Consider the following 21,863-nt stretch of genomic DNA (forward strand, 5'->3'; position numbering starts at 1 on the left):
TGGTGAATCAAAAGCATTTTTCTTTTCCCTGCCCTGTGGGAAAAGTCCACTGAAACAGTGAACACTCCATCCCAGAAGCTTTACAGGTCTTCTGTTGTCTGACAGAACCATTTGGAAGTCCTGCCTTCATGTGGGAATTTCAGCTTTCCTTTTTGGAATTTGGAAGAAAGAAAAGTGCTAGTCTTCCTGGCTATGCAGCACAGGTTAAAACTGACACATTAGGGATTTAAGCTATAAAGGCAAATACATATACACACACCTATGGGTTTAGAATCTTTTCTGAATGCTGAGAAGAGCAATAGTAAAAGGGAATGGAATCCCTGACAACGTAAGGTTTTTCTCACAGTGAATCCTGCTTTATTTTGCCTGGTTCTGAAGACCACGAGTAGGAAAAGGATCCAGCCTGTTCCCTTTGGATGTCTCTGCAGCAGCTGGGGATCTCTGAAAGGGCTCTTCTGCTGCTGACCTCCACCTCTCTGCATCTTGGAGCCCAACCCATGATCCCGGATCCTCTCGATTCAGCCAGCTTCCAAACAGGGCTGTTCTCCCACAACATCCAGGCTGACTCATCCCTCCCCAGCCGGGCTGGAATGCTGCAAACCCTTTCACCTGATCTGTGATCCTAAAGCCACGGATCCCAAACCCGCTGGCATTCTCAGGTCATCAGCTCCATCATTCCTCAGCTCCCCAGCAGCGATTCCTGCAGCACTGGAAGCTCTCCCGTCCCCTCCTGGGCACAGCACACCCTCCCCTCCTGCTGTTTTCCCCTTCAGTTTCTCTACAGCTCCCGATTTTCACCCTCTGATTGGCAATTTCCCGTGCTGTCCAGCAAGCAGGCAAATTCACTCCGATCTCTGACTGTCGAGTTCCCATGGAAACATGCCCTGGGCACCGTGAGCCACGCAGGCAGCAGGAGAGGAGCCAGCACAGAGCACGCTGTTGATGAAGGTAGCACGGGAACAAGCCAGGGGCTGAGGCTGAATGCTGCGGCCAAGAGAGAGCACACGAGCCCTGGACACAGCTCCTGCAAAGCCACTGAATTCAGGTCACCTGGCCAACAGCAGGCAGCAGCCACCATCAGGGAGAGAGGGAAGCCCGGTCGTGCCTGTGGGTGGGATGCAGCAAAATCTCCTTGGGAAGCAGAGAGAACTCCCTTGTCCCTGGGCAGTGCTAAAGGGCTTGGGTTACCTGTCATGCCCCCATCACTGCAGCCCAGTGCTCCACACAAGCATATCAACTCCTCTGCTCCTGGCACTCCAGGCTCCCAGCAGAGAGCAGGGAAAAGCTGACGTTCTCCGGCCCAGAATCACAAGTCCCACTCTGAACTAATGCAGGCAGCAAATTTTTGGTAGAAAATGTCTTCTGCAGGGTGCAGAAACACTGAGCATCCAGATATTCCCACACAGCCCCTGCAGGGCTTGGCCAAAAGTGTCCCTTTGGCAGAAAAATGAGCACCTCCCAGATGGAGAGACAAATTCTGGTGCTCTAACTTCATGTTCTTAATTCAGGGTGCTTCACTTGAGAAATGTCAGTCCCTGGTGAGTACAAAAGAGGTTCCACTCCAAAGATAACGCAAAGCAGTGCCCCACTGATGTATGCAGCTATTCCCTTGATAAATTCCTAATCCCTACACTTCTGCACTGCTCCAAATCTTTCTTTCACCTCCTGCCAGTGTGGGGCTATTGCTACAGGGATATCGCTCTACCCATATCTGCAAAGTTGTTCAGCCACTTCTCTGGCAAGTGGAGCATCACGACAGAAGCATTTCAGAAGAGCAACCTGTCTCAGACAAACACAGGGTGCTGTCTTGATGCTGCTCCTTCCTCAGGAAAAAATCCAGCTTGTCATGGATCCTGTGGGAGCTGCTTGTTCTTGAGCTCTGCAAGGAGCCTGGAGGGAGGTGCACAGGCTGCAGGAGACGGGTGTTCAGACTCCAAAGATTTCTGTTCTTGTCCATGGGAAGCAGAGTTGATGTTCTGACATTTGTAACCATTAGGGAATGTGGCACTCTTTATAAACTTGGAGATTTCAGAGTCCAGTGCCTTGGCCAAAAGCTTGTTTCGAAATCAGCACCCTGGTTTTTAACCTGCTGACCTGTTCCAGCTCGATTTGACAGAGGTATCAGAGATATCACATCCCAACACTTAATACCAGGTGGGTGTGTATAGAAGAGCCCCCAGTAGTGCCCCACCAGCAAAAGAGAGATACAGAGATGGCCTCAGCCCTGATTAGACACCAGAGGTTTGAGTTGCATTCACTAGACACATAAGCCTTTTTTTTTTTTAATCAATGTGGTAGGGGAAGGACTGACCACCTAATGGTTGAATCCAGAGGCAATGTGAAGTATCAGTAAGAAGCCAGCCTTCCCCACCCACTGCAGCATCTCCAAGGGATCTCTCATCCATTCATAACATCATTTTCAACAGTGAGAGTAAAACACCCTGAAGATTCTGGTCTCTTTTTATTGTTTATAGCACACATAAGGACCTTAAGTTCAACCCTAAACCAAGGGGCTGAAGTAAAATGCCCAGACTTCAGTAAAACTTAGGTGTACTATCCCTCAAGTAAATAACCAAGTTACAGATTCAATCTGCCTTAAACAGACTTTTTTTAAGGAGTATCACACAAGCATAAATACATACATAAAATATAAAATATATCTCATGTTCTTGACAGTGCAATAACTGACAGTTAATACAAACTGTTTGGACATGTAAAACAAAATCCTTTCAAATCTAAATAAAGCATGCAGGACATGCTGTCCCACAGCACAAACAGCAGCACACAAACCCTCCCCTGGCCTCTACTAAACTGTGCTCAGGGGCAGCACCAACAGCACAGGGCATGGAGAGGCAGATGCAGGAATGGAGAGAAAAGGCAAAGAAATAGATCAGGAAGACAAGAAATAGAAGCAAAATGAGTTAATGGATTTGGAAAGAGCTGAAGTTGCAAACTTTCTCCACCTGGAGGAGGAATCTGAGCTGCTGAGAGCCATTAAATGACCCGGTTCTCTTGTTCCCAACCTTCCAGCTCTGAACTTCTCTGGATATGCTGCTCTGACCAAGCTGGTTCCTGCAGGCTGACAGCACCTCCATCTCAGGATCCTTTCCCTTCAGACATTATTTCCCCATCATATGATCTTTTCTGCAACAGCAATTTGGCCTTGACAATGTGCTGGGGGCTGCTGCAGGACTGAGAGTGGTGGGGCTGACACAGCTCAGCAGTAAGGGGGGAGGCAATGGAGGGAGCTGAAGACAGGAGAATCAGCTGCAGATCAGTGAGCTGAACACATTAAAAAGCCAGTGCTGCTGCAGGGATCTGGCTCTTAACAGGCTGATCAGGTGCAGGAATGAAGGAACTTCTTCCCAAAGGCTTCAGGAGCCTCAGTGCCACACAGGTCTGCTTCTGTAATGCTCTGGAGCAGACACTGCCAGGCTGATGGAACCCTCAAATAGCTGGGAAAGAGAGTGGAGGGGGCAGCCACATCCTCACCCTTAGGACCTGGTGTGCTGTCAGCTGCCTGCTGTGTCCAGCTGTGTCCCTACACTGCCCTCCTGATGTGACACACACAGACTCCTCCTCATAGAGAGGAAGGCAGATTCAGGACCCTGTGTCTCATTTCCTGTCCCCCTCACAAGCACAGGGCCACCAAAGGAGAAACAAGGAGAGATGACAACTACCTCCACGGCTCTCGCTGTCGGCAGGCTTCACCTGGATCGGGCGCGCCATCTGCAAGGGAACAGAAATGCAGAGGTTATTGCTTGGCCCACTGCCCAGCACACTGTCAACAGGGCAGCAGGAGAGAGGCAGAAGGGAAACCAAGACATTGTGATGCCAACCAGTACCCTTGAAGAAGGGATCATTTTTTCCAAAAGGAACCTGGCGCTTTTCCCTGCTCAGCTGCTCGCCCCAGAGAGCAGCTCTCCTGGAAATGCCCACCATGCATAAACCCCTGCCTCCTCAGCTGCTGCAAGTGGCACAGAAAGGACTCTGAGGAAGCAGCTCATCACCATGTGACTGGAGCCTGAACAGTGGTCAGGGTGGCCTGAGGTGAGACTGTGCCTGGAAGCTCTTCCTGTGTCTGCCCTGACTCAGTGCAGGCACGGCCACGTCACCTAATTGAGCCACTCACTGTCCTTGCAGCACCAAAGAGACACTGCCTCTGAACTTGGCTAGAAGCAGCACAGCAAGCAGGCCTGTGGTGCTTCCCCTTCCCCAGCCCTCATGCAGACAGTTCTGTGTACCAGAGTAGCTCTTGAGAAGGGCAGTGCTGCTCTCCAGCAACATCTCTCATCTCTGGCCCTCGGGGGGCAATGCTCAGGTTGAAAGTGGCAAAACTCCTCTCCCTTGGGTGTGGGGAAGAGGTTTTTCCTTCTCTTGCAGCCATTAGTGTCATCAGCAATAATCCAACCACAAACAAGGCTGAAGGGTAGCTCAGCTCACATGGTATCGGGGACATGAAGAGACAGAAGTAAGCTCCATTAAGGAACCCACAGTTTTAACTGCCTGGTTTGAAAAGCAGGGCAGAACTCATCTGCTGGCAGGTCTGTGTGTCCTGTGCTGCCCAGAGAGGCAGCTGACAAGCTGTAGCCTCCTTTCCCAGCTAGCAGCATCTAACTGCACCAGAATATCCCCTGAGGAATGGTGCACAGGGCAGATTTCCACATTCACAGCACATCTCACTCCATGTCTCTCAGCATCATTCACAGAGGCTGACAGTGACCTGAATCAGTGACATTCACAATAAAAAACAATCAGAATATGGCAGGGAAGGCCTGCACACAAGCTGCAGGTCCAGGCATAGTCTGCCCCCTCTTTTAGGAAACCCCTGATGAAAAACAGCGACAAAACAGCAAATGAAATCAAGCCACAGAAGTCACCAACTGAAATGTGTTCAGAAGCCAGCATGCAATATGTAAGGGCTGTCAGTCTCCCAAGTGGTGGCTGAGCCAGACTGGACAGAAACCAAAGGCAGAGCCCACATTCCCAACAGCTGGAGGAAATCTGTGAGGTGGTTTTGCAGTCCACGGGACAGAGATGCAAATCAGGAGGTGACAGGCTGGCATGGCATGGCACACAGCCTGGGAGCTGTGAAGCTGGCTTCCTTGGACTGAAGGTTCTCAGGCAGGATGAGCAGAGGCTGGGAGCAGGCCCATGCATGCTCATGATCAATCCTGCCTCAAGGACTGATCATGGGGCTGCTGACAATGGCCCCAGGGATGGGCTGGCAGCTCCCCAAAGGAAGGCCAAGCTCCTGCCGTGCTGCACTTTGACAGACAACAACCCCAATACCTGCTGAATCATTTAGAGAAGAGGGAGAGGCTGCAGATCCTTTTCCTACTCTTGATCAGCTGCAGGGATTTGCAGAGCTCCTGCTATCCTGCTGTTGCAGCCAAGTGGCCCAGCACTTGCAGCACTGGAACTCATCAGCTTCTGGGCTGCTGCTCCCCCCAGGAGCTGCCAAAGGCCCAGCCCCTCTTTCCTGAGCTGAATGGGATGTGGGGCAGGGATTCGGGAGTCTGTGGTCAAAGATTGCTCCACAAAGCCTCCAATTTCCTTGCTGAGAGGCTGCTGTTACTGCTCACGGTCCCTGGCACCCTGCCTGTGTGAGCTGAGGCTGGCAGAGCTGTGGGAGCAGGCTGAGTGGGAGAGGGCAGGCAGCCCAGATGTGTCCTCAGAAGAGAAGGCTCCGTGCAGAGCCAGAAGAGGCAGCTGGCCACATCACATCCAGGACGTGGATTCCCTCAGCACCGAGGAATAGTTTTGTTTCTACCCAGGATGCAAAACCAGGGCTAAACTAACTGAACTGATGGGGAGGGAGATGGAGGGACAGACTGATCTCAGCCTGTGTGAGGAAGCCAAAGCCCCAAAGCCATCTGGGGGTAGGAGGGGCAGCAGGGATGCTGCGGAAATGCAGCGCACGCACATCCAGCACCACCCTCCCAGGGATGCAGGGGCTGAAGGCGACAGTCGGGAAGGATGGGGGGAGGCGAGGGGGAGGTTAAGTACCTGAGGCCATCTCCCTGTCCCCTCCCCCAACAGGGCTGTCACTCCAGCTCCCAGCACCTAGGATAAAGGAGGTGTTGTCATGGAAACGGTTATTCACCACATGGAACCTGACATTTGCAGTTGCCATGGAAACCAGCTCTTGGGGGCATTCCCTCTGCTCTGCACAAAAGAGACATTTTGATATGATCTCTGGGGAAGGGGCCCCCTCTACCCATCTGTCCATCCCTATCCTTTCCGCCATCCCAGGGACGTGACCCCAGGGGTGGTGACCCCACCAAACCTGCCACTCCGGGCGAGTGCATCCCACTGGGCCACTGACCCAGTGAGGCGAGGTGCCCACAGCTGGGCCACAGCACCGTGTCCCGGCAGTGCCAGTACAGCAGTGTGGGTTAGTGCAGGTGCAAATCCAGAGGCAGCTCCTGGCTGGAGCTACCAGAGGAAGCAGGGCTGCCCTGTACCCCCCCAGCTATGGCCACAGCTGAAACAGCACCTGGGGTGGGCACAGGAAGACTTTCCCTCTGCCCATGTCAGACCAAGCCCTGGGGCAAGGGGTGCCCATTTCCAGAGGTCTTCCCAGCTTCAGTGACTTTGAGAGACACCCACCAGCCTGGGGTTGGGTCTCTGGCTGGTCTTTGTCTGCTCTGGAAGATATGGGTAAAGAGAAGAAAACAAGACACGAGAAATTTGTCCAGATGCTGAGGCTTGGAGAAGAGCAGCAGGATTGTCTGCCAGCTTCACACAGGAGGTCTCCTAGCTGAGGCAGAGGCAGCCATGGTCCTCCTTGCACAGAAGTGGACTCCCAGAGGAGTCCATGAAGAAGGACACCACCACTTTAATCCTTCTAAGTCTCATGTTGCCATCAAAAATGAACAAATTATCAAAGGCCTCTCAAGCAGAAGGACTCCACAGCAGCTTTAACCCAACCACATAGGTCTCAAGGCCTTGAGAACTGTCCCTGGGGGACCCTAAACTTTGTATACAGGTCTCAGAGAAACTCTGTCCCGGACAGGAACACACAGTAGGGGTGGTCAAGTTTTACCTTTCCTATTTGAGGGAGAAAGAGAGAAACAGGGAAGCAGGGAGGACCCACTTCTGGCCTACACAGCAAACTCTGGAAGTACAAATTCTCCTAGCCTCCACCTGAGGCTGCACAGTAATCAGAGAGCACACCTGAATAAGAAAACTATTTGTATATACCCAGCTGGGCCCAGAATCCAGCAATCAGGATGTGCCTGCCTAAAATTCCCGGAGTGGAGAAGATGCACATGGACAGACCTGGATGCCTTTAACCACACAGGAACACATAGGTGAGCACTTGTGTAGGATAGAGAATTTGAGCAAATGATTCATGAGCCTGCACCTGCCTCACAAGCTGAGCTTCATCTTCCCTGTTAAATTATTCAGATGAGCATTATTAGTCTTCGTTTCTTAAGAATATCACATTAACATTTAGCACATGCTGTCAGGACACCATGGGCCAAATGTCCCCTGCCCCAGTTCCTCACCCTCACGCTTCAGGGTCCTCCTTACCCACTCCTGATGACACTAAGGGCTGTCAGCTCCATGACCCACTGCACTCAGGAAATCCTCTGGAGCAGCAGTGGGCACCAGATGGGCAGCAAAGCTCCTACAGCCCTGCTCCAGTTCCTCGCTCACATTTCCCTCCTGGCTGGATACACAACTTGCCCAACACAGCTGGCCCTACCCTGCTCACAGCTCTCACAGACAGCATTTCTATGCCTGCAGCCTTTGTTGGCTTTCTGGGGGGTTCCTGGTGGGAAGTAATGGGCCAGACAGATGGGGCCAAGGCCATCCCGACCTCGGGAGTTTTACACAAAGCACAGCAGCCATGTCCTGTGCAGCCTTCTGAAAACAGCGAGGAGACAGCCACAGGAGGGTCACTGCAGCCCAGAGGAGCCCAGGGACTTCCAGGAAAGAGGCAAGGCTGAGAGGCCTTGCTGAAAGTGTTTGGATTACATCCCACCCCAATCCCAGGATCTGGGCAACACAGAGAAGCTGGAGACTCCCTTCTGCTTGGGCTTCCCCCCTGCTTTTGAGGAAATGCTCCCCACCTTTGTAGCATTCTTGAGATCAAGGATCTAAGAAAACATCCTGGCACTCCTGAAGTCAGGGGAAGCTTTGCTGTTGGTTTCACCAAGGCCAAAATGCACCACTTCTCCTACCACAGCCCACATAAAGACTTCTGGAGTTGAACTGGCTCCCCGTTTTTAATCAGTGCCCAGCATGAGCTGTCAGTCAGCTCAGCAATCTGGTAGTCCTGTTCTTCAAGGAGAAGACTCCCAGATCCCCCTTCTTCTGCTTTCAAACTGCAAAAGCTGGATAGAAGGGAAAAGCCCCCTGGGACAGCAGGGCAAGCCTTTCTATTAATTACGAGTGAGTGATGTAAAATAGCCCCTTAGGTGCAATGCAGGGGAACCTCACAGTGTTAAGAGGGTCAGAAGCAGAGTGTATGAAACACACAATGCAGGCTGGATCCTCCGGGATGTCAGGAATCAAAAGGCATCCAAGGCCATTGGCAGAATTAGGTCCTGGGCTCTTCACTTTACAAATCGTGGGCTTGTTCTCCTCTGGCCAGTTAAAATGATCATGCCTGAATGATCATAATCACTTCTAACTGGGCAGAGCACATAAATCTAAATGTTAATTTGTTCATTTGGATTCCATTTCTGATTGGGAGTGCAAGCAGGGATGGATTGGTGCCAGTCTCAGTGCTCAAGTACCCTACTTGCATCTTCTCTCTGACATCTCAGTGTGCCTTCGTCCTGTCCAGGAGAACCATCCCTTCCTGAGAAAGAGGGGTTGTCTCATACAGAAACACGAGCAACATTAGTACCGAGTTCTGGCACAGCTCTACAGGCTGTTTATGAATTCACCTCATTCAATCTCACTATGGAGGAGACAAGGATAATTATGAGCAGTGTGTTCCAGGTGGAGGAATCAAGGCATGTGGCGATGAAGATCATGCAGAAAGTCTGTGGCAGAAGCAGGATGTGAATCCCAGAGTACAAACCACACAGCTTCTGCCTGCATGGCTCAGCTGCATCTTTTTGCATGAGCAAAGAAGATTGTTGAAAGACTGATGAAACTGAAAACCCAAAAACTCCTCTAGAAGGTTCACCAAAACCACAAGAGATTGTTCTGGCCTCCAGAAAGCCATGGACCTGAGGACCCAGGCACAAGTGGGTGCTCACACCCACAGTCCTGTGTCAGCTGTAGCATCTTTCCTCCGCATCTTGCTTCAGAGACTTGCCCAAGGGTCACATTTGTCACTCCCACTGAAGTGCTTACCAGGCCTAAGGAATGCTTAGGGTTTAAGGCCTGCAAAAAGCAGGAGTAAGATGCTATGAGATGGGTCACCAAGTTACCCTGAGCAAGTGCAAGAAAGCTGCACAGGGAAAAGCTGGGAGCATATATTCCATTGGAAAGGCTTTTATCTTTTCCCTGGAAAGGACACCCAGCACCCTGTGTCTTTCTCTGTGCCCACTGGTCCAGTGAGTATATTCAGGTGCTTCTCTGTGCACAAGCTGCACCCTCCAAGGACCCCAAAAAGCACAGGGCAGAGCGTCGGGCAGCAGTGTCTGAGCTGATGGACACAGCAGCTCTGCAGAGCCTGCACAGGCTGGCAGATTCACAGGCTGCTACTGGGCTGATGCAGCCATGCCCTTCTCCTGCCCCATTGCAGGGTAATGACAGTGGCCAGGAAAAGACATCTCTGCTGATGTAACAGAGTGGGGCAGGCACAGGGACCCTCAGCCTGCACACAGAGTGGCTGTGCCAGTTCCCTTGGCAACCACAACACTGACAATCCGAGCAGAGCAAAACCTCCGGCAATACTGCACCCACGGGAAAATCCACCCAAAACGGGCCCAAGCCCCAGCACCACCAGATGAATCCCCTGAGCCAGTTCTGGGCTGATAGGAGATAAGTTGTTTCCCTTCAGGGATGCTGGCAGACTAGAAAAGAGGCCCCAGGTGACTGCAGGATGCCCCTGGAGACAGCAAAATCTCATTTGGAGAAAGCCCTCAGTGATCTGGTGTAGTCAGCCCTGCTTTGAGTGGGGTTTGAGCAGAGACCCCAGAGATCTCTTCCACCATAAATTATCCTGTGATCCCATCTATATCCATATTCACTAACACTTGTGTGCAGGCACACACCCCCAATGACCCCACAGAGGTGGGAATGTGGAACGTCACTCAGGAGGGTGAAGGTCTGTGTGGGCTGGTGTGCAGGTAACAGGTGAGTTCACAAGCACAGGTAAGTGAGATCACCAGGGAAGACCCAGCTCTGGGAGGTAAAAGTCAAAGCTTTGTGCTGCAAGGAGATGCCAGGGCCTGGCTGTGCAAAGGGCAGCAATTTCTCTGGAGAAAGGAAGACCCCTTGTGCACAGAACAAAGTCTGCATGTGTCCACTTGGTCAGCACATGGGAACAGGTGCTGATCTTTAATTTCACTGTTCTTCCACTTCTACAGGGAACATAAGGCAATGTCTGCCTTGGCAGCTTGCTGTTCAGTGTAGGCACTTCCCTGGGCAGCTGCTTTGCTTCACTGAGAGTTCTCAGCCCCTCAAACCAAACCCTCAACAGCACAAGTATTTTCAATTCCTTCTGCACAGAACAGGCACTTCTGCTGATTCTTGCCCAGGGGCTGCTTTAGCCCAGCACCTTCATGTCCTGGTGCTGCCATTTCTATGAGACAGGCCTGGCATGCTCTCTGTACTTCTAACTGATAATGCTGGATGGCTCTCAGGAACTTGCTGGTATTGCCAATCAAACCCGCAGGATGGACATGGGAAAAACTTCTCCACCCTGCCCTGTTCAAGGGCTCAAGCTGCAAAGATTAACAAGTGGGGCCCAGCTTCAAACATCAGCCAAACACTTAGACCACCTCAAACTTTCAGAAATACTGGTCCAGGCTGGCTTCACACCAGCATTGCACAAATGAGAGGGGAGGGAAGAATGAGAAGCGTTGTCCTCACCACCAAAGTCCCTCCAGTGACCTGTGCTCCCTCCTACCAGCAGAGGCTGTGGATCCTGACAGATGGCCCAGGTGAGCCCTTGCTGCTGGCAGCACAGGACACAGCCTGCCCACAGGGATGCCCTCTGCTCGGTCTCTGCACTAACGCTGGTGCCCAACCACCTGAATTAGTGCTGCAGCATCTCAACCCCTGGTGCATTCCCAGAGTCTCTGTCTGCTCTCATGCTGCTGCTCTCTGTAATTTTCCATTCCTGTGTCCCTGCATCCATGAGTTCTCCCTATGATGTAGCCACATTTCAGTACCCTCATCACTGCTCTTAAACTGCTCGTATTCCCAGCTTGGATCAATACCAATTTCTACCACTTACTTGCCTACCTTTCAGCAGGCCTTTCTTTGTTCTGCATAGAAATAAAACTGTAACTGTACCTTGCCAAAAGAATTACTTTTTAAAACTCCCCCCCCTCCACTTCCTCCCTCTATTCTTCTTCCTCTTCTTCTTCAGGAGCAATTTTATGTAATTTGCAACTGTCTGGCTGCAAATGAAAAGAGACATAAAGCGTTTTCTGCGAAATATTGAAAAGCTGGATGCTTTTCCCTCAAATTTCACTTAGCAAGAGGCTTTAACTTGCTGTGTGATCACTGTGTGTCATTAATAACCTCTCCAATTCCTTTCAGAACTCAGCAAAGTGAAGGCACAATCACGAATCAAAGGCATGGGTTACTGAGATATAATATCATTTCACTGAGGCAGGGAGGAGTGTGGCAGGGAGTGGGGAGAAGGTGAAACTGCACTGCTGGGCTGGCTGGCAGCTGAAGAGGACACTGGATTTAGGAAAAAGCCTTAAAGGCCTGATTTCAACAATTCACCAGCTCTGAGGGCAGCACAGATGTTTTAGATAATACAATATGCAGCTGAACAGGTGAGACTGGTTGAGTCACCATCAGATGTGTGAATGTGGCACTCAGGGACATGGTTTAGTGAACTTGTCAGTGCTGGGTTAATGGCTGGATTCAATGATCTCAGAGGTCTTTCCCAACCTGATGATTCCATGATAGTCTTGTTACTTTATATCCTGTGCACATTGGCCCATATAAAAGAATGTAAAAGCCAAAATTCTGTCTGCCACAGAAAAAGATGCTGAGCCCTACTGTCAAAAAAACAAACTTTTGAGAGTTTAAATTCCATTCAGTTACCACACATCCAACAGCACTCTATTCAGAAACAAAACAGAATTTTGACCTCACAAAAAGAGAACTTGCCCCAAATGCCACAAGAATAAATACAAACCACACTGATTCCTACTTACTTATGTGCAAAACCTAAAATATAAATATAACTATATATAAAAGCTTAGGTAAGCTACACTGGACTCACGGCCCTGCAGGTGGGCTGACATTGCTGGCATCAGACCTGGAGGACCTCAGCAAGAGGCCCAGACCTACCCAGTAACAGCCTGGAAGAGAGCCCAGCAGTCTTGCTCCAGCTACCTGATCACAGCCTAAGACTATCTCAGAAACCATATCAAAGCACTTCCATAACTCTGGCCTTAACAAATCCTCAGCCTAGACCAAAAAAGTCATTTGTCTCTATTCAGGTTCATGAACTGTTGAGTTCAACCACAGCTCTCTGCATTGAGACCAACAAAGGAAGGCACTTAAGTTCTTGTGGAATCTGCAATTGCTTGGTGGTACAACAGCAAGTGTAGGATCAGCACAAGATCCTTCCTCTGCCAGTTTGATCCCTTGCTGTCTCTAAACCTGCTGAGGCTTGGTCATGCATTCAAGTGACAGTTTGTGTCACCCTACACGTCATAACCCTTCGGCTTTCTTTCTTCTCCTGGTATGTGCAATACAGAGGAAGGATATGGGTAAAATGCACAAGGAATCAGTTGTTTACTAGACTGTGGCCCACTGACTGCAATCTCAGTGGTGTGGTCAGTATGTTCTGTGCTCTGCCCTATGCTGGGGCTAAACTCCTGGGGATAGGCTTTGCCCCACAGATCATCAGAAAATGATCCAGATGTGAACATACAGAGATGAAAAGTTACATTCTTGTTCCCAAAACAGGGAAGCAATTGCCTGTCCCTCCTGCCTGTGATTCATTTCCAAAGTGCTGCCCGTGATCAGCTGGGCCACAAGGACAGGTGATGCTACACAGACACCAGCAAACCGTGGCTGAAAGCTACCTCAGCTCACCCAGCCCATGTCCATGCCAAGTAACCACCTCTAAATGACCAAAGAGAGAGAGAGAATTGTGCCTTCTTGGTCACTGAGGGACTGAACAAAAGAGAAGCTGAATGTGATGAAGTGGTATATTGGCAGCCTGAAAATAGACAGCTCCAAACGCAGCACAGCTCATCTTCATCCTAATCCTGAAACATAATTACACCACACTGCTCATTAACTGTCTCCAGACAAGTATGTTCAAAAGTACTCACCTACCACAGATTTCTTACTGTTCCCAGGCAGTGTCTTACACCTCCCTTAACATAAAAAGCCTTTAGATCACCACATCATAGATAAATTGCTGCTTTAAACACTGCTCCATGCAGCTCTCTACAACCCCTGAGAGCACAGACAGTAGAGAACATAGTGAAACATGCAACAAATCCCTGATGTAGAACTGTAGCAAAACTCAGATTGCCTTGAATCCACCAAGCCTCACATGAATAATTTTTCAGAGACATGTGTGACTTCCCCACTGCACATTAACAGCACTGTACTATGACTCCTGCTCCTCCATGCTTGGACTTGTTCTTATAGACACTGTCAGCAGTGTCCTGGACCAACACATGAGGTTACATTGCTTTAGTTCAAAAATCCGACCATTTCCCATCACACAAAAATAACTCAGGCTGATTTGTGCTGGTTATCTGTACTCTTCCCCCTGGCTGTCCTGAGATAAGAACCCTGTTAAGTAGTAATTAAGTCACTTGCATTTTCCAGTACTCATATGCCAGCACAGGTCCGTGCAAAAAAAAAAAAGCACAGGTAAACAAATATAGAAAAGGATGTGTGGGTGTGTGTGAAGGTCTTGAGGGCAGCTGGGAGGTGAGGGAAGCTCTTTGGACCTGTATGGGTTAAAGAAGAAATGTTATGGTTAAGAATTCCTAACCACCCTCCAGAGACCCCTGGTTTACATTAATTATTCTGTTGCCTTTAGCACTCACGGCCTCCTGTGAGCTTCTGTCTATAAGTACCCAACTCCTCCTCCTACTCACCTCCAAATGAATCCTTTCAACGTGCTTGATCAACCTCCTCAGTACAGCAAGGGAACTGCCCAGTCAAAGCTCTTAAATCACACCAAAATGAGAAGGGCAACAATCCAGAACTCCTTTCAGCTCTCCAGCAGGTCCCAGGGAGGCAGAGCACTGCCAGGCAAGGAGGGACCTGTTCCACAGTGCCCAGCCTCCCTCAAATACCACTGAACTCTGCTCCCAAGACCAGCTGTGGAATGAGCAAGACCCAGGAACAGACCAGCAATCCTTCTCTCACCTAAACAACCTATTTCTCTTCCAAACAATGGCACGTGGCAAGTGTATATTTTTATTTTTGATAGGCTGATCCAATTCAGCCACTGCATCAGAGCTCCATCCAGGCACCCTGCAGGGCAATGGCAGAGCAGAACTGGATGCACCAGGAGGTTCTGCACACCTGGAAAAAGGCTCTGGTATCTTATCTTGGGTGAGTTTTTCAGCAATGCCTACTGTGAACCCACACACTTCTCCCCAAAGCCCACAGCTTCCTAGTGACAGGGACAGAAAGCTGAAGGTGTCCTGTCACACCAGAGAGTGCAAAGAGCAGCAGAAACAGGCCAGGCCAGAGAAAAAAAAGCAGCAGCTCTGAAGAACAGTGCTGTGCTTCCACTCCCATATCCCTGTTTTAATCCCTGAAACACCCTTCTCTTCCACAAGCAAGAAAATTGATCTAAGCCACTTCTTGCCCTCGCTCCCTTCCCCGAAAATTCCCCATCATCCTGCCCATGGTATCAACTCCAGACAATTCACTGGGACTTACCCCTGGCAAAGTCTTCTGTTCATGCAGCGCTGTCTGGGCTTTGATAGCAGAGTCTCTGGCACAGTATGTGAGGAATGCACAACCTGCAGCAGATACATCGAGTGTCAAGTTAGACAGGCACTTGCAGATGAACATCAACACAAATGTTACATAACTTGGATGTGTCTAAAGCTCCAGGGGAAAAAAAAAGACAAAGAAACAACGCTAAAGGACTTGCAGGCCACATCTGAAGTCTATTAAGAGCTGGAGAAGGGTCCAAGTGAATGAACAGGGCTTGACACAGGTGTTGAACAAGGTGAGACAGAATGGGAAAGCAAAAGGAAAGCAAATCTTGGCTGTGGCAGAAACAGTCCCAAACACAAGGATCAGGAGAGAGGCAAGGACCAGCATGATTACTGATTAAAAAGAGAAAAGAATCAAGGAAAGAAGGGAAGCATCTGGGATTTTAGGCTTATACAAAAGCTCCATGATCCAGATTCACAAATCAAGGAAAGCTATAGCAGGAGAGGCCTGGCCTTGTGTGCTGTATGATGCACACAAACACAGACCAATAGGCACCACAAGGGCACTACAGAGCCCAGCAGAGCATCATGCATTCTTCAAGGACCAACTTAAGCCACATAAAAAGCACAAAGAAAAGGCCAAATCCTGACATTCTTAGTCAAGATATGACTCAACATCTCAGACGAATGCTGGAGCCAAGGGAGGAGGGGAGGAGTTGTAGCCCCTCCAGGAAGAAGAAGGATCATCTTTGGGTGCTCTGATGCTAAGAATAAGCAAAGAAAAAAATCTGGCTGGTTATCAAGAAACATTTCCTAGCAGAAAGAGATTTAGGCTGTGGAATGATCTCCCCAGGGAAGTGCCTGGAGCTCCGTCACTTGAGTTGTTTCAGATGAGGGTAGGCAAAGCACTGGAGAATAGACTCAGAATGCATCCGACCCCCTCACTCATCCCCCTCCTACCCACAGTGGCATTTCACATCCCAAGCAAAGGCAGGACGAGTCCCTCTGGCTTGCTGATGAACATCCCTGTCTACACTGCTGTGCTGGGGCTGCAGATGCATTGTTATGGCAGGAGAGCCCCATTTTTCTGCCTCTACATTCTTGTGCCTGGCTTGGGAGACTCTGAAGCTGCTTCAGCTCTCCATGGATCCAAAGGTGGGTGCAGGGGTTGTCTGGACTTCTCCACTCTACCCCAGTACCACCCCATGGTACACAACACCCTTAGGCCAGGCAGAAGGCAGATCCTCAGGACAATCCCAACCACAGCAAAATAATTATCCTGTTCTTCCATCCCAACTCCAAGAAGCTGCTGCAGGCAAGCACATTGCATCTGTCCTCACACCTCTAGGTGTGCTAGGGGAAAAAAAATCCTTCCATAAACAGCACACAAGCACTAGATATCTATGAGACGTCACTAAAGCTCCTTATTGCCCGGGTTGTGAACCAAGAATGCTGCACCAAAGTCAAATGTGGGACCAATAGGTAATAAAACAAATGCAGTGAGGCCAGGAAGAATGCAGGTAAACTTCACTGCTCCTGGCAAAGACAGCTGGCTCTGTTGTGATGGGGAAGCTCCCATTGGCTTTCACTCTCCTCCATGGACTGCTCTGACATCAGGCCTCAACAGCAGCTCTATAAGCAGAGAGACCAGACTCCATAACCTCTATAATCTATTTCTAACAGATTTGAAGGCCTGCTCACCAAAGCCTCAAACATGGATACCTGATTCCACCTGCTGCTCCCGTCTGCTACTTTGCAAGTCATACAAGACTCATTCTAAGATAATTTGGGCCAGGTTTAGCTCACAAAACTCTGAAGTCAGCAGTTGGGAATAAGCAATTTATTCCACTAAAAGCTTCAATGCATTGGTACTATGCCACGTGCAGTGAAGGCACCATCCTTGTCTCAGGAGCATCAGCCCCCAACCTAAGAAAATTCAGCATAGGTGGAGTTACGTCTACATGAAGCATGCATACCCCATCCTCAAGTCCCATATTTCAGTGCTCAGGAATATCAAAACTGAGGCAAAGCATACTGTCAGGCTCAAAAACCCCAGGCCATGGGAGGAAAAGCCAAAAATAAGAACTGAAGAAAGACACACCATTTAGTGTGCATAAAGGAGAGACACTCCTCACACAAGGAAGTACTGTTATCATGGCAGATCAGGGATTTGTAAAGGCCAGTAACACCTACATCCACCAATGTGAACAAGTGCCACGAATCCCCTCCCTAGAGTCCTCTGGTCCTTTTCTTCCCTACATCACAGGCAGTAATGTTTTTAATCTTTTAGCAGCTCAGGTACCAAGAGGCAGCAGCTTCCAGAGACAGAAACATCCTGTAACTGTGGAGCCTGAAGATGCCTCACTCCAACTCCAACCCAAGGGCAATCAATCCCTGCTGCTGCTCTGCTTTACAAGCATGTGGGTATTCACTCAGCAGAAGCCACTTGTGCTCCTTCTCTTCACTCAAGCATGAAGCAGCACTCTGGCAGCCTCTAACATCCAGCCTGGACTGGGGCTACAGGTACAGGACAGCCTGGTCCACTGCTCTGCCCCTGAGCTCTTCATGTCTCTAAGCTTTGAGGACATTCCTCTCATTCTTACTTCCCCAACAGTAGAAACCTGGGAAGCTGTACTGGCTCTGGAAAGGAGGGAGCTAAAGACAAGCTATGTCTTTTGAAAAATATGATTACTGCCTTTCACAACCAGGTGTTTGGGAGGTAGAATGCAGTAGTCAATTCCATTCTCCTTGCAAAGTCCTGGTCAGAAATACAGGAAAAGGTGTCGAAGAAACCCTGTGCTCTGAGCCTAATTGTATAAACAAATATTTGGAGAAAATAAACTTCCTTCCTGAAGACCTGTTACCTCTTGCACTCTAACTCTGCAGCTACTCCTGAGATGCTGTGACAGGATTCTGCTCACCATGTCTTTTATGGGTTCTTTGGGCTCCTAAAACTTTGAGGTGACAGAGCCACCCAAGGATCTGCTCAAGAGTGAAGAGATGTCCACAGAAGTGCAGAGGGGCCTGTCACTCTCACTAGGTTTTCTCACTTCCACTTCTCCTGCTTTAGTTGACAACAAGCTCACAGACAGGCTCAGGCCCGTTGGGCACTTCTCACACCACGTCAGCTGTGCCTGCTGAGACACAGGATGTGGTGTTAGAAAGTGCCCAGGGTGTGAAGAAGCATCAGCCTGGAAGGTCCCAGGCACCCAGGCAATGCCAATGACCTATTCCCAGCACAGGGAATAGGACAGCACCCAGAGCACAGTCTGCAAAGCCAGGCCTATCTGCAAAGCCAGGCCTATCTGCAAAGCCAGGTCACCATCATTCTGCCAAAGATCCCTCTATGCCCCATCAACGTCGGTGGTACCACCCTACTTCCATGGGCTCCAGGAGGGTTTCCAGCTCCCTGAAAGCAGAACCCAGCCTAGTTCCACTTGCAAGAGACTGCATAAAATAAAAATATAAATTCTGTGCCTGATCCTCCCTACAAACTACACATTGACTCTGGAATTTACAGTCCCTTCAGATCCTAAATATTACTCCACACATCAGCAGTCTAAAGTCTTAAGCAAGAAAAGGCTGCTGGTTTGCAGGAGGGAGGGATCTCTAGATTCTGCTTAGCATCAGAAATCACATTAAATACTTCAGCAGGGGAAGCATGGAGTCAGTGGGGAGCTAATCCACAAGCCTGCTGAAGCTGAGTCAAAAGTGGGCAGCCAGAGAGGCAAGTTGGGCTGAGATGTTGTTGTATCCTTGTCCTCTGGAAAAGCCACCGATCTGTCCACATGCCTGTGAGAGGGCTGCTTCTGCCCCCGCTGAATATTCCCCTGCAGTTCAGTATTTCACACTCTTTAATCGCTCCACTTTCCCTACCATGAGCACTCCTAGGAAACCCATCCAGTTGACACTTGTGAAGGAACTGCCTTCTGCCTAATCCTGGAACACAAGGCCAAAAATTTCCACTTGATTCTCCCCACTCAGCCTCTCCTGACCCATTCCAAAAGCCTGTTCAAACACCTCCCCGCTCTTCCCATGAAAATATTAGCTTTGAGACAAACACTGCCATTAACATGCAAATGAATCTGTGATTAACATAAATAGAAAAACTGCCTCATGAATAATATTAGGCTGGAACCGTATCAGCTACCAGTAGCCAGGTTGCTGAGACATGACTAGTCAGGTACTAACAAAACCATTTCCTAGCAGAGCTCACATTTCTAGATCTCTAAGATTCTCCTATGCCTCCACCGAATTCATCCATTCTCAGCACACAAACAGGACCAGCTCTTGGACACTGCAGCCCAACTAACATCCTCCAGCTCCTGGCAGGCCTTTTCCACCCTTTCTTCTTCCCTGGGGGCAGAGGTGGCTGCTCAGCTCCATGTCAAGCTGCAAGGAACACAAGAGGACACACTGGCTTCTCACACCACCACTTCCTCCCCTTTGGGGAGAGAAAGGGAAAAAAGCAGATGGAAGCTGCATGTGAGCTGTCAATTGGATCTTACTGCAGATCAGGAACATGGGGAGAGAAAACTGAGTCTGCTGTTAGAACTGCCCCTGAAAGGTGGCTTCTGTACAGTGCAGGAAGGAGCTCACGGCCTAAGTGTCCCCTGCTCAGGGGCTGTGACAGTGCTCCAGGCCACTGCAGCTCCTGGGTCAGGCCTGGCACCTTCCAGGCCTGCTGATGCCAGCAGCTCCTCACCAGGATGGTTTTCCTGCATGGAGCACAAGGCACTGCAGCCAAACCTGGTAAATGAGAGTGATCAGGCATCAGGGTAGGCTGGATTGTGGATCTCATTCCCTCACTGCACGCTAAACCCCCACACACTTCCTTGTGAAGGGATGACTTTTTTGGAGAGGCTGTTCCCAAAACAGGCTGAGGATCTACATGCAAACTCATGCCACCAGGGAAGGAATCCCAGCCTCTCACTTTGTACAAAACAGGACGGGGAGGGGCAGAGGCAACTGAAGGGGTGTGGAAATAACCCCACAACAACCACCAGAGAACCTCACATCTCAACAACCTCTCCAGGACAGAACAACCCCTGACCAAGAACACCCACATCCACTCAAAAATAAATGTTAGAACCAAAAAGATGTATTTATTTTGCTGCAGAAATCCTGCTTTTAACAGCAAGTTAATATCACACACATCTGGCTAATACCACAGCTGCCCCCTCTAATTTCCATACCTAAGCAGATCCCTAGAATTTGTCTCCTGCCTGGAAGCTGACCTCAGACCACACAGTCTATATTTAAGATGTCAACTGGAATGAAATGTGCAATTGCCTCTTGCCTTGGGCCCATTCTCCTTCATGCTGGGTTTGAAACCTTGCAACTCACCATCCCCTGGCAGCAGGTTTGGATGCAGTTCCTTGCACACAGAGATGCACAAACACATGGCATCCTGGTTCTTCACTCACAACCAGAGACACTTCTTCAGCTAAATTCATGCCAGCCCAGCCCCCCACAGGCTTCAATGAGAAAGTGTTTTCCTTTTGTGCTGGAGTTAGATTTGGCCTTTTGTTTGAAAATACACTTGTTTTTCCCTTGTCCTCTTCCCTCTCTGTTCAGTCTAGAACGGTTCACGTTGCCAAGGCACTCAATTTTTCCTACCGTTCCTCCTAAATCTGAGGCATGAGGATGGAGCGTGGCACACTCCCTCCAGCATGCACCAACACATGGACCCATCACAGATCATTTTAGGGCACAGCAGCCCAGGCTGAGCACCGACAGCTCTCAGGGTACTCACGGTCGGTTCCCTGCAGGTTGTTCTACCTGTGCCAGGGAGCGAGGCTGCCATCACCCCCTCGGATCTTACAGCAAACAACTCCGTGAGTTCCCTCCCTGGCTGGAGCCGTGCAGGTCACAAGATCCCAAACACCTGCTGGGGTGGGGTAGAGCCGCTCCACTGAAGGGAGCTGCCACGCCGAACGCGACAGCTCTTCAGTATAAAAACACAACAATAAGCCAGGCTAAAGGAGCCTCCTCAAACTTTTCAACACCCACTAAAGGTCTTTCAGCGAAGGAAGACCCCTCATCTCCCCGTGTGCCGTCACGAAGGCCCCTCACCTACCCCAAACGCCGCTGACAGCAGCACATCCGCGGCCAATATTCTTTGTTGTACGGATTTTAAAACCGCAGCGCCGAACCCTCGCCCGGGGCCGGTGCGAGCCCCCTTCGGGGATGGCCGGCAGCCCAGCGAGGGTCCCGCTGCGGCCCCCGCGCTCCGCAGCGGCCCCGGCCCGGCCCACGCTGCCCATCGCCGCCTTTGTCACCGCACCCCACGCGGGGCGACGGGCCCCGGGCTGCCGGCGGGCCCCGGGCCGCGGCCGGGAGGGGGGGGCTCCGGGAGCTCCGGCGCGGGGATGCCGGACCCCGCCCGTGGGCACCGGGGATGCGGACGCGTTCCCGGGCAGCGGATCGGGGGCCGCCGGCCGCCGCTGAGGGCTGCGGGAGGTGCGGGAGAACAGCACATCGCCGTGGGTCACGCGTGGACAGAGCCGGGGCCCGCCGCCCCTTTGTGCGCGCCGCGCCGGGCTCACCCTTGTGCATGCCGGTGTAGCGGTCCTTGAGCACGGTGAGCTCGTAGATCTTGCCGAACTGCTCGAAGAGCGGCTTGAGGTCCTTCTCCTCCAGGTTGCGCGGGATCTGCCCCACGAAGAGCTTGATGGCATCCAGGTCCTTCATGCTGTCGGGCTGCGCCGGGGGCTCCGCGCCGCCGCTGCTGCTCATGGGGGAGGCTCGGCGCGGCGGCGGCGGCGGCGGGGGCGGCTGCGGCGCTGGCGGGAGCGGCGGCGGCTGCCTCCTCGCCTCGCCCTCGGTGAGTCTGGCCAT

General features: G+C 50.7%; 1 protein-coding gene across 8 annotated transcripts in view; it reads right to left on the reverse strand.

Annotated features, from left to right (window-relative positions):
- Positions 1 to 21,863, reverse strand: part of CELF5 (CUGBP Elav-like family member 5) — a 33,894-nt gene extending 12,031 nt beyond the window's left edge. For 6 of the 8 annotated variants that reach the window (XM_062510168.1, XM_062510166.1, XM_062510164.1 and 3 more), the window contains exons 1-3: positions 21,572 to 21,609; positions 15,022 to 15,104; positions 3,681 to 3,729 (exon numbers count right to left, since the gene is read on the reverse strand). In XM_062510168.1, coding sequence (XP_062366152.1) covers positions 3,681 to 3,729; positions 15,022 to 15,104; positions 21,572 to 21,581 — 142 coding nt within the window. In that variant the 5' untranslated portion in view covers positions 21,582 to 21,609. Of the gene's footprint in view, positions 1 to 3,677; positions 3,730 to 15,021; positions 15,105 to 21,571 lie in introns of all 8 variants that reach the window. The other 2 variants (XM_062510162.1, XM_062510169.1) reach the window with 2 other exon arrangements.

This window comes from Cinclus cinclus, chromosome 28 (genome assembly GCF_963662255.1).
Source record: "Cinclus cinclus chromosome 28, bCinCin1.1, whole genome shotgun sequence".
In the NCBI taxonomy this organism is placed as follows: Eukaryota; Metazoa; Chordata; class Aves; order Passeriformes; family Cinclidae; genus Cinclus; species Cinclus cinclus.